The 12,476-nt window shown below is 36.8% G+C and overlaps 1 protein-coding gene across 26 annotated transcripts in view; it reads right to left on the bottom strand.

The window, feature by feature from the left end:
* Nucleotides 1–12,476, bottom strand: part of DLGAP2 (DLG associated protein 2) — a 452,231-nt gene that overhangs the window by 86,791 nt on the left and 352,964 nt on the right. For 16 of the 26 annotated variants that reach the window (XM_068183587.1, XM_068183590.1, XM_068183609.1 and 13 more), the window contains one exon: nucleotides 9,889–9,954. The exons of the other annotated variants lie outside the window; for them this stretch is intronic. In XM_068183587.1, coding sequence (XP_068039688.1) covers nucleotides 9,889–9,954 — 66 coding nt within the window. The remainder of the gene's footprint in view (nucleotides 1–9,888; nucleotides 9,955–12,476) is intronic. 26 annotated transcript variants of the gene reach the window in all.

Genomic DNA, 12,476 nt, shown 5'->3' with positions numbered 1-12,476 from the left:
TTAATTAAACAAGTAGACATTAAACATGAAAATGCATAATTAAAATCTTTTAGCGGGAAAAATGTCTGTACAAGGTCTGCATTAAATAGTATTACATGAGTATTGTTTCTTCATTAACTTGTTACGGTATTTTTTCTGTTCTATACTAGCCTTGAAAATGAATATTTACAGGGATTGAGAAGACTGACTAATTGGCCAAATGCAAGGAAGAGGTCCTGGAAATACAAATGCCTGAATCTTCTGCAATGGTCTCATGAGATTTCCAACCCATTTATGTAGCACAACATCTTGTATAAAATGTACATAAAATTGCAAAGATTGAGTGACCAGTTTTAGAAGATCACTTGTATTTTCAGTGATGCGTGTGCTCTTCATGCAGTGCTCTTCATGCAGTGCATACCCATGAATTCCTACGTAACTGCTCAGGCTGCTTAATTGAAATATTGGACATTGAGTGGCATCCCCTCAAAGACAAGTTATATTGGTTCTTGCAGCACTGTTGCAACAAGCTACTTTATGCCTCCAGTCTCTCTGCACAGCCAAAGGAAAGAAGTAGGTGGTGCTGAGGACCTAAAGCCAAACACCAAAATGTCCAAAGCTGTCAAACAGCACATGGGATGAATGTGGCTGCTTGGTTTGTACTGACACATAAACCTGAAAATCAAATACTTCTCTATTCAGAATCCTGGGCACCGTGTGGCAGGCATGCATGGCTGTTTCCATTGGCAGTGTAAACAGAGCTGGAGGGCGTGTCCAGCGCATACTGTTAAACTGTTGCCGTCACAGTTTCATACTATGGAAATAGGAACTGATAACATAGGTATGATTTCAGGAACAACACCAGCCAAAGACGCTTACAAATACACAGTCTGGATATGGTTTTATTTTTGACTGAGAAACTGGCATGATTCTTCTGAAGCCTGAACTGTATGTCCAAAAATGACAGATGAATACTACCCTTCATGTACATATTTGTCTCTGCTGACTATGGCAAAAACTGTGGCTGAAAAGCTCCAGTGCAGAAACCTACATCAAAAATGCATAAGTTTAGGTGATCTGAGGCACATGGATACTTTTAAACCATAGAAAATGTTTTGACAGCCCAAGCTAATTCAGTGGAACCACATGACAAATAATGATCAAGGGTCAGATGGTTTTTATAACTTCCATGATAGATAAAAATGGACATTCAAATTGTATTCTTTGAACAGCACCAGAATCCAGAACATACCAAATTGGAGCAAAGTCAGAACACCCAAAGGGAGAAGTAAGGACCATGTGGAGTGCTGCAATTTATTCAGTAGTCAGTTTTGAGCATGGTTACACAGGTGTCTGCATGTGGAACAAATATATGATAGCACAAATCCTATTGTTCAGCCCAACAATTTTCCACATCAATCCATTTTTCAAATAAAGATTAGTAGACTTACAGTCCAACATTTCAAGGCATTTATTTCTGAGATAAATAAGCATGATAAGAGAAAAGGATATATAATAAAAGAAGTGCAAAATAATAGGGGACGAGCAAGAATGGAACCTTGGAGGTGGTGAACAAGCTGGTGGGGGACTCAAAGCACAATATACTGGGAGGAAGGAAAGTACAGAATTGTGTTAACTGGGGAAAGCTGTGACCAGGGACAAGCTAAAGCCAGGTTACAACACTGACTGCCTGGCATGGAGAACAGGGTATGTTATATGTAAAAATGAAGAAATGTAAAAATAGTATTTGAGGAATGAAGACATCTCACATCTTCTGGGTAGAAAAATTGGCCCTTGAACTGTATGGAGAGGATGAAAGTCACAATGTTGTGCCCATGTCATGAAAAAATGACAGGACAGAAATCCATGAGAGGCAATATGGGATTTGTATAAAGTTCCAGGATATGGAGTGGAGCAATGCAGGGACTCCTCAGGATGGTGCAAAATTAATTTCCATTGGTTTGAAGTGTGTGATGTCTTGGTACCAATGAGTACGCAGCACACAGCCTTCACAGTGCTTTTCAAGTTTGAACTATATTGCTATTATTCACCTTTCAACAGTGCTATGACACAAGTAAGTCCACAAAATGATTTATGACTAATATTTTTTCATAGAATCTGTATGATCAGCAAAGTTTTGGAAAAATATAAAGTAGCAGAACTAGATTGCTATAAAATAACTAACACGTCAGCTTATTTTCTGGAAAAATCCAGCTGTAGGGAGTCAACTGGGGCTTCACTATGTGAATATCATTGAACAATTGGTTATAATGCTTCCAGATACAGAGAAGAAATACTAGCCCAAAACCACTAAACTTCTTTTGTTCCTTATTGTGCCTGGCTTTATGGATTTTCTTTCCTAAAGGATAAAATTTTGCTGCTTGCAGTAATTAGGTCATGAGATAATCCATTTCCCTCATGGTCATAAAACTGCCACTACTTTCCCAGCAATTAAAGGAAGCCAAAGTAATTGCAGAGTACAACTCAAAGGCATACACAGAAATCTATACACAGCTCTGGAAGTACAAGGGAAATCCTTGTCATGTTGATAGCAGTAACAAATCTCCCATTAACGTCATGGGGCCAGGATTAGTTGTAAACCTTTGCTGAGAGAGTTCTTGGTCATTTTACCCATGATACCTATGTTTTACTTGAGGTAGATCATCTCTAATCAGGGCTGCATTTTGCAGAATGCACAATTTGTGTTGGACTGGAATAAATGTGTTAGAAACCTGCAAGGGTTCCCAGTCAGAAAGATGATGGCATGGAAGGGTGAAACTGGTTCTTTTGAAATACTGCCTGTGATAGCATAATTGCCAAAATTTAATCCCAAGGATCCAAACACTTGGACCAACTACTCAGATGGATGGAATCACCAAATCTCTGGGGTTATTCTTAAATAAAAATAAAACAAAAAAATAATGCTGACATTTATGACCTCGTTCCCTGATTTTTTTTTTCTCAGTGTTTTTGGAATTCTTCTGAATTTGTCCACTTTTTATGATGACATATCAGAGGAAGTTTTCTACTCCATCCAATACTAAGGGGACTGCAAGAACTAATGCTCATGTATCCAAGCAAAAGTATTTATTGCATATTCCCTCTAAATTGCCTTTTACTATTTATTTAAAACATGGATATATTTTAAAGATTTCACTTATTTTACAGAGTACTCTTCTGGGAAAGAAATAATGTAATAATTAATCACCAAAACCATTGATTTTTTCCATGGAACGATGACTGCTCAATTCGAAATACCACTGTATTTCAAAATTACCTTTATATATTTTTTTTTAATTAATTCAGCTTTTAAATTATCAGAACTGAAGGAAATTATTTGATTTTCTGTTTGCTTCAGCACCAGTTCTTTACAGATTTTTGATTCACCAAAAAAAATTTAGTTTTAGCCATGGTCTAACCCAAAAAAATTATTTTACTTTTCAGAGTTCATCATTATCTGCTCAGGTGTACACCTTTGGTGCTGCCTCTTGCTGCTTTGCCATTGTATGGTGAACTTTTCTGTTTAGTTCAACCCACTGAGATGGAGGAGGACTGATCCTGATTTTCCTATGGGGTACAGGAAGAAATAGCACCCTGGTGACAAGATCCCTTTTAAACCTGTTGCCATAGTAACAGGCAGACAATCTTCCTCTTTACATAACCTCCAGATTGGGAATTTTTCAAATCCGGGTGCTGTCTCTTTTCTGCCTGACTGAGCTCTGTTTTGGATTTGTGACAAACACTGCAAACATTAATTGCCTGTGCCCACAATCACTAGCACCCAGATGTTCCATGTGGCAGTGATGGGCCAAATGGTGACTCCTGTTCCTGGGACAAGGTGGTGGTTTAAATACGGGTGAGTTTGAGACAAGATATCTCAATATGCTGCTGTCTGTTCTCTTGTGAAGAGAAATGACACTATAAACAGATGGAAAATCAAGTGAAGTTGCACAATAAATGGTGGCAACTGAACTCAGCAGTGAAAGCTGGGATTGCATTAGCAGTCTTTGCTGATGTTTATGTTGCTGCACTGCTTTTGCCAGTGCAAATTCCCTTGGGAAGACAGTTACCTATGTGCCCAGCACTCTGACAGAGAACTGCAGTCATTTACCTCCAGTCTGGAAGCATCTCCACAACCCTGGTTGTGCCTAAATTCTCCCACTCCAACAGAACCTAAGCAGGCAATTATGAATGTGGAGGCAGAGTATGGTAACTTTTTTCCAGAGGAAATTGATAGGACACGATTTAAGCTGCTCATTATAGAAATACATTTAAAAGGTTTCCAGTTTATCCTTTTGAAAAGGGAGAATCCAATGAAGACATTCACTGAGGAAGGAAGGTGTGGCTAATCTGTCAGTCTCCCATCTCATCATCTATCTCATCTCATCTCATCTCATCTCATCTCATCTCATCTCATCTCAATCTCATCTTAATCATCATCATCATCATCTCATCTCTGCAGCCATCACACTCTTTATGGGAAGGTAAATGTTGCATGTCAGGTATGCATCCAGGGGTTACAGAGGTCAGCAGGCTATGAGGGAGAGAAAAATGTCCCTTCTTTGCTAACACCCCACACGTGAAATCATTTAGCACAGAAATATTTGTTTATGAATGCATAACTCCCTTTTTATTCTGTAGTAAAAATGGGTAAATAATTAATTACAAATATCCTATTTGATTATTGTTACATCCTTATAAATATCTTTACCTGTTTGTGAATTGACCTTGGGCCTAATGGGATTTTTGCAGTCATTTGACATTATGAGGCATTTAATTTTTAGAAACAGCTTCTGATCTGCAGATTTTTAGTAAGCATTTGTTGCCAACAACCTATAATAAAATGCTGGACAGTTAACAGGTTTTTATATGTTCAGGCCATATGATATGATTTTGTTCTATGACTGAAAGTAATTTAAAGAATAAGTTCTCAAGCATAGCTAAAAGGAATTTAAAGTTCAAAATTGATTTTCTGAAGAGCATTTCCTATGATTTCATTAGTGTTTTCTACAATCTTGATTATCACGCCAATAACCTTCTACATTACAGTTTTGGGTACAGAAAAACAAAGAATATGAAGTGGAATTATTTCAAGACATGGTGGAATAAGAAAAATAAGAAAGGCTTTTTTTTTTTTTTTTGCGGTATCTGTTAATCTCGTCACAATAAGCTAATTATAGGGTGACACTGAATCATATTGGGGCATGTCATATTTAGAATCTCTTGTAAATTTGAAAGAATTTTATATTGTCATACCAAATCACCTGGCTACATATTTTTTATTATATGACAGAAAGATAGCCCTGTGGTTAGAGGATTAACCTGGGAAATCTGCAGTCAAGTTTTCTGGCAGCCATGAGTTATTTGCATAGTTCAGGACAATACCATGGGCAGGGGCATCAATTGCCATGGAGAGGCTGACTTTACCTCACTGGGTTGCAGTGGTCCTTTGTGCACGTCTCTTGTAGACTCCCTGCTTCAATTCCCCATAGAACTAGGATAAAACTTCTGTACCTCTGAATGTTAGTATCACAATCCAGGGGAACATTCAGTCTGTGGCTCATCTATGAATTAATACCAGAATGTTACTGTGCCTGCCGATTACTGGGATGAATGTCACTGTAGTGGTTACTCTGTGTGGCCAAGCCATGTGTCTGGCTGAAGTCTCACCTGCTTCAGTCAGTCTTCATATGTTTAACTATCCCTGGATGCTCTGGGGGAAGATGCAGCAAGGCATGGATGTGGCACAGACGAGAGTCAAGATCTCGCTGACAACCTCTCCTCTGTCCTTGGGAAAATTTCTTGTAGTGCCTGGCACATGAAGCTAAAACCCTTGAGAAGTGTTCAGACACTGACTGCACTGAGTGCATGGTAGAAGGACAGACAGACTGAATAGTCAGGACTTTATTAATGCTTTCATTTCAAGAACAGCCATGTCCTTTCTTCCTTCCAACACATGAGGTCATAAAGGCATGATCATGCAATCAACAGTGACTGAATAACCATGAGTTACTGTCTGACACTTGAACCTTACCAATTAATCGAAAGCATCAACTGTGAAATGAAAATACATGTTTGTAACCTGCCCTTAAACTCCCTTACAGTTTACTTTGCAATTGGGGCATGTTAAGAGCATTATTAGTCGCTGCAACCTGTCTTACAGGTTTCAACCTTTTCCTTAACATCAACTCAATACTCATTCCTGAAGAGAAAACAGGAATTTACTGCAGTAAAAAGCCTTTAGTGCAAGTTCTCTTTCTTTGCTTGACATGAGATGCTGCTAACTATAGAAATTGTGTAAAGTAAATATTTTTCTTACCTGTAAAAAGGAGTTAAAATATTTTTTCAATAATCTATTTTCCCCTCATTACTCTGTGCATGTACTACGTATTAAAACATATGTTTAAAGAGAAGTTAATCCCATCTTCCCTGTTCACATTTCTGTAACTATTTGAATGCCTTTCAAAGAGACATTTTTCTATGTCTCTTGTTAAGATTGCACTATTTGCTTTGGACACCTAAAGCAAAATATTGCCTTACCCTTTACATGCCTAAAGTAAACAAGACTGAGAAATTTTCAGATAGCACAGAAAAGAGTAGTTTCATTAAATGTTTTTTTTTTCCTAATACAGCAACATTGTTTAGATGATATAAACACCAGATAGAAGAAAGCTTGGAATGATGGAACTCCAGTTTCTGTGGGACTTACAGTGAGCTGCTTGACATCAAAAGTCAGATCTCTTGCTCCCATCACCACGCCCTGCTACCTTTATTTTCTTATTTGGTTAACCAGTTTTCTTATTTGAGATATTCCTAGTGAAAAGAATAGGAATTTTTGGTGTGAGTGCAAATCTTGTAACAATAATACTTATCACCCTGAACTCTGGTAACAAAATAAATATTAATGGTAGAGCCATGAAGTAATGTTCTCAAAAACTGACTGATAATGCTTGGATAAGCTTTTTTTTTGAAGGAATACATTGCCCTTCTGCCTGTTTTAACTAAAGAGGTCTTTTATAGAATCAATAATGGAAGAGTTGAGATCAGTCCTATCTCTTGATACCTTTTTCCAATGAGGCAGTGGATAATTTTATTAAAAATATTATTTAATGACTATTCAGCATTTTCATTCTCATGAAATACTGTGCAAACATTAATTAAACCCCACCAAAGCCACAAACCTCACTCGGAAATTCTAAACCCATTTTACAAACAAGGGCCTGGAGCCAGAGATCATTCAGTACCGGAGAGATCACAACTTGAAGCTCCTCAGGACAATGAGAGTCTAGAAAAATGAATGGCCCTGCAGCTAAAACTACCTCAAAGAACATCATCCCAACTCTGTCTTGACTTAGGACAGTTTATTTTACTTCTCAAGGAAAGCCCTTTCTGTATTTTCTTCAGGGATGAAGGTCTCTAGCAGTCTGTCAGCAGTCTGTCTTGCTGTTCATACAAAATTATGACATAGTCATTGGGTTATGTAAATACAGAAAAGAAACAAGCCCATTTCCATAGTCCAAGGATTAGAGTATCCACCCAGAACCATATTTCTCTCTAATGAATAATTAATGTTATACGTATGCAACTACAAGAAAAAGTGAAAGCTGAGAAAGATCTGTTTGCAGTTTTTTCACTCATGTTACATATAGGGTTCACTGATTTGAGCACAAATCTTCATGTGATAGAGCACAACACTGGGGCAAAGACAGAAGGACAGATATGTCCTACCCATCTCTAGAGGGGTAGCACATTAGCACAGCTGTAACTGCAGAGCTTGTCTACACAGAATTTAACTAACTATCACACAACTTTTCTAAAAGTCTTCCCAATTTCAGTGATTCTCTCAAGGGGAGAAGAGGATATGTTTTTACATTACCTTTTTACATTATATATTTTTACAGTAGTGATGCTATCCAGTCCACTTTGACCACCTCCAGTTTGGTGATTAAATCCTGTCAGGAAGACGGGATTTTATTCTGAAAATATTAAAGCCTTTTCCCATGTATTATCTAGCAATCTTTGGTACTTACTTTCAGAGGACTGTAATAAGGACAAAACTGAGGAGTCAGGACAGATTTTTCCTTGCTTTTGGAATATTTTTTTCAGTCACTTGGCCATAAATAGTTGAAATGTTGGAAAGCAGCTTAACTTCTTTGTAGTCTAGTTGTTATTTGTTGTTCTTATTGCTGTTTTACTTTCATGTTTCTAGTTTCTGACTAATCCCCATCTTCTTCCTAGTCAGGGTTCTGGATGATTGGTCAGTTAGAATATATCTTTGTGTTAATCTTTGACTACCTATTTCATAAGAGGGTCCTTGCTCCTATACAAACCTGATATTTAATATTATCGACTTGTATATAACTTACTCTGGCTCCAGAAATCCTGCAGTTCTTTCTCAAACAAATGGGAAGGAGAACAATTTTGACTTACTTCTAAAGCATTACTTATCTCACTCTTCATTAATTTTCTAAAGTAGGACAAACCTGCTATGTCCTAGAAAAGTCTATCACCCTTCATTGACTCTAAAAGAAGTCCCAAGATCTGTAGTTTAGACATCTACATCTGAAATACTTTCCAACTCTCAGATTAGATTGATTCTAACACAGGGCATCTGAACTCCTTCCTGTGTGCTGTGAAATGGGACAGCAGGGTGAAAAAACTCCAAATGTCCAAGAAGGCTGAGAGATTTGTTCATTTCATAACTCACAGGATCCACTTGTGAGATTCATAGGAAGCCTCATGTTAAATGATATCTTCCCCTTTACATCACTTTGATTAAGGCAGAAACTGACTGAGGCCTCTTCAGTCTCTTCCTTAATACATTCTTCTGTCTAATCTTTGGAATGTATCCTGTAGCTTTTCTTCCCTTGTTTTGGAATGTTAAGTGAATAAACAAGTCCAGTACAGATATTTTTATGTTGAACATTTATGACACTCCATGATTTGAGTGCAACTAAGTGGCAACACTATTTGAATCCTCTTCTAAAAGATTGGCTAAACATAAGGACACAACCTATGTGAATTCATGCTCCTTGTTCTGACTGTTGGGTAGTTTTCCTTAACATGGAAACTATAATCTATCTTCCTAGCAGTGGGTAATAATACAGTCCAGGCAAGAGTTTATAATATTCTTGTCAACTACAACAGCATCCAAATAACAAAAAATAAACCATTGCAAGGTATTAACATGAGCATATGCACAAAAAGAAAAATTATTTTACACCGACTTCTGAAATGTAAGTAAGCTCATGTTGAATAAAGTGAATTTTAAGTAGCAAACACATAGAAACCACTTCCCATATCGCTTTTCTAAAAATAACCACATGAAGTAATTGCATATAAGTCAAAATTTTGACAGATTTCACATAAACCAGTGACAATCTGAGTATGAAATTCCAGGAACAGAAACTCAGTTTTTCACAATCTAAATGTATAAAACTGAAGCCAGCAGGACATTTTAGTACTAGCCTTGTAAGACAGAAGTATCAAGATTTCACTCATGGGCTTTAAGAGTTTCTGATTTCTTGCTTCTGTTATTTTTTCAGATTGAAAAGGTAACATTGAAAACTCCATCTGCATTTAGGATGTTCTCTAAAGAGTAAGACAAAGAGAAAAAGATAAAAGAAGGAAGGTTGGCAATTTCCTTGAATACCTTCTTTTGAATTCTCAGTTGCCTGAGTGTTACTCAAATCTGATGATTTTCCTTTGCATTCTCTAACCTTATATAGCAGATGAGAAATGCCCAGAAGGATTTGACTGAGAGTTTTTTGACCACTGTCACTGACAGTGGTGGGCTCCATGGCAGGGGCGAGGCCGTACCCCAGAGCAGCCTCCTGTGCCCCAGACCGCGGCTGTGCCCAGCCTCGGGGTGCACAAGCGGTACCAGGTATCTGAGAGATGTATCTGTACCTAGCTCCTCCTCTGGCGTCCCTGGAAAACTGAAGCTCGACTTGAGCAGATCGCCACCCTCTTCTTCTGAAAAGACAGAAACAAAGTAGCTATTTAATAACTCTGATATTTTTCTACATCCAGACATAACTGTCCACTAGTTTTTAAATCCACTCAGTGACACCTATTACCATTCAGGACTTCTGTTAAAGTGAAGCTGCTGAGTTGCTGTTATCTGCAGTATCGATCCCTTTGCCAGTTTTTCAAGTTTTCTTCTATTAGTAATATATTAATTATTATTATTTTAATGTTGCTAGACATTTTCAAATCACTAATATCACATAATATTCATAAATGCCTTTTTTGTAATGTCTTTTACATTGTTCTTTCCAATTTTTTTTAGTCACATTAAATTGTATTGACTTTTAGCCTTCATGTAATTATTCTAGAAGAATCCTTATTGCTGGTCCTCCAGTTGCATCTCTAGCACTTACCACACATGATTCTTAGGTCACTTTTATTACCTTCTATACAAAAACATTTTAATTCTGCCATTGTGAATTATGATAATGTTGTGATGATGACTTTTTCCTATCAATAACATTTACTTTTTTTCCAGAGATAACTTTTGAAATTCTGAAAGAGTATTTAAACTTGGATGACATGTATATGCTGCATGAATGCAGAAACCACCTGAATGGCACCAGAGTGCAGATCTGAGCTACCCTGCTTATATCCCTTTCAGAGCTGCAGTTTGTTGCCTCTGCATCACCCTTTTGTCATGCTGGCATATAAACTAATTTTGGACCAGGCACCTAGTCTAGATATTTCTGAGATAATGGAGATGCAAATGGAAAACTGGGTCAGTAACGATTCCATGAGATGCAAGATTTGCTTCAGAATATGTACATTATGATACAAAATATATCAGCAATATGTTTCATCTATTTACTCAATACTACATTTTTAATGTTTTTTATGTTTTTCCCTATTCTTCATGTTTGCTGGTGTCTCAGATGGGTGGGAATTATTGAGTATACACAGCCTGCCACTTTCTTATCATGTGTGTATGTTACAAGACACTCAAGAAGAACTGGGAAATAATGGAGAACCTCATATCCTCTCAGTATACATTCAACCAGCAGCTCTTGAAAGAAAGATAAAATCAGGTATTGCAGACTATGTTTTTCTGGTGCACAACCAAGGACCAGTGACTTCCAAATAACTCACATCAGTTCATGTTATCATACCCTCAGACAGGCAGATCTGTAAGGTCAAACCAACTCAGACTTTTCTAAAGAGTATCTCAATGAGACCAGCTGGTTTTTTTTTTTTGGTGTGGCTTACAGCAGACACACAGTTTTGCCTGCTTCAATGCTCCATTTAACAAACACATGCATTTTGCATATTTCTTGGTCTTGGTTACACTTTTTATTTGTACTCAAATTTTTTCCCAATTATCTCACAGCAAGCAAAATGAGTGAATATACTCATGTGGATCTCTCAAGCAATTGTTCCAAGGTTTTGACAATTTCTGAGGTTAAGAATATCTAATTGATAACAATGAGTATTATAGCACAGATACTGCATAGAAAATTAATTCCAAGGATGTTAAGAATGTTGGATAAGCGGAGCTGTCAAATAAACATCCTGTTTAGAAACTCAATTGTTAAATAAACTCAGTCTGCTAAAATACAGTCTACAAGAGATCTCAGTAAGTGATGGATGAAAAGTCATGCACAATTTAAAAAATGACTGGCATATGAATTTAAATTAAACTTCATTTGGAGAGGTAATGGACAACACTAATTAAATAAAAGCACAAATTAGGCAGTTTCCATGGAGACTTTGCTCACATGATCTGCCTATATTGTATAACTCATACGCTTGTCCTCTAATGTGGCTGCACAGGAATCAGTTATAAGTAATGAAAGTTATAACAAAAATATTCGGAAGGATCCTTTACATTCTTGTAATTAAGTAGACCTTGCTGCTAACTTCAAAATAAAGAAGATAGTTTTATATTTTTGAAAAAGATATTTATTGATTCTAAAAGTCTGTCATGCACATATATTCAGAAACACATACAGAATGAATGGATAACATTATTTTCCTTTGCAAGAAATCAGCATCATAAAACAAATCTGACCAAAACTAGACTAAGATGCTGGGAGTAGGCTAATTCAGACTAAACCTTTGTGGGTGTGAAGTGTTTGAGGAAAAAGAAAAAAAGGAAAAAAAAATATTTTCCAAAATTTAAGGGAAAGGTCATACAATGAGATCAGTAAGTCAGATTCTGACTTTGCTGTAAGCATTTCTGTACAAATTTGGACAATCCACTTAATCTCTTTCTCTCTCAATTTCCCATTAGAATTAGGATTAAAATTAATTTCTTTCTTGTAGCTGTACTACATTTGTTAATGTCAGTGAGCCTATTGTCTAGAAACAGAGAGCACAAAGAGATAAAATGTCCTTCCTACAGAAAAGTTATATTCTGTTATAAATAGGGTCAATTGCAGATATTTCAAAGGAACTTAGAAATCCTTTGTCATTCTCTTAGGTTTCTGAATCTGTATGAGGGGTATGAGTAGGTCTTAGAAATTAGTTTA

The sequence above is a fragment of the Anomalospiza imberbis genome, chromosome 3 (assembly GCF_031753505.1).
Source record: "Anomalospiza imberbis isolate Cuckoo-Finch-1a 21T00152 chromosome 3, ASM3175350v1, whole genome shotgun sequence".
Lineage (NCBI taxonomy): Eukaryota > Metazoa > Chordata > Aves > Passeriformes > Viduidae > Anomalospiza > Anomalospiza imberbis.
This window is presented reverse-complemented; position numbering and strand designations above follow the sequence as displayed.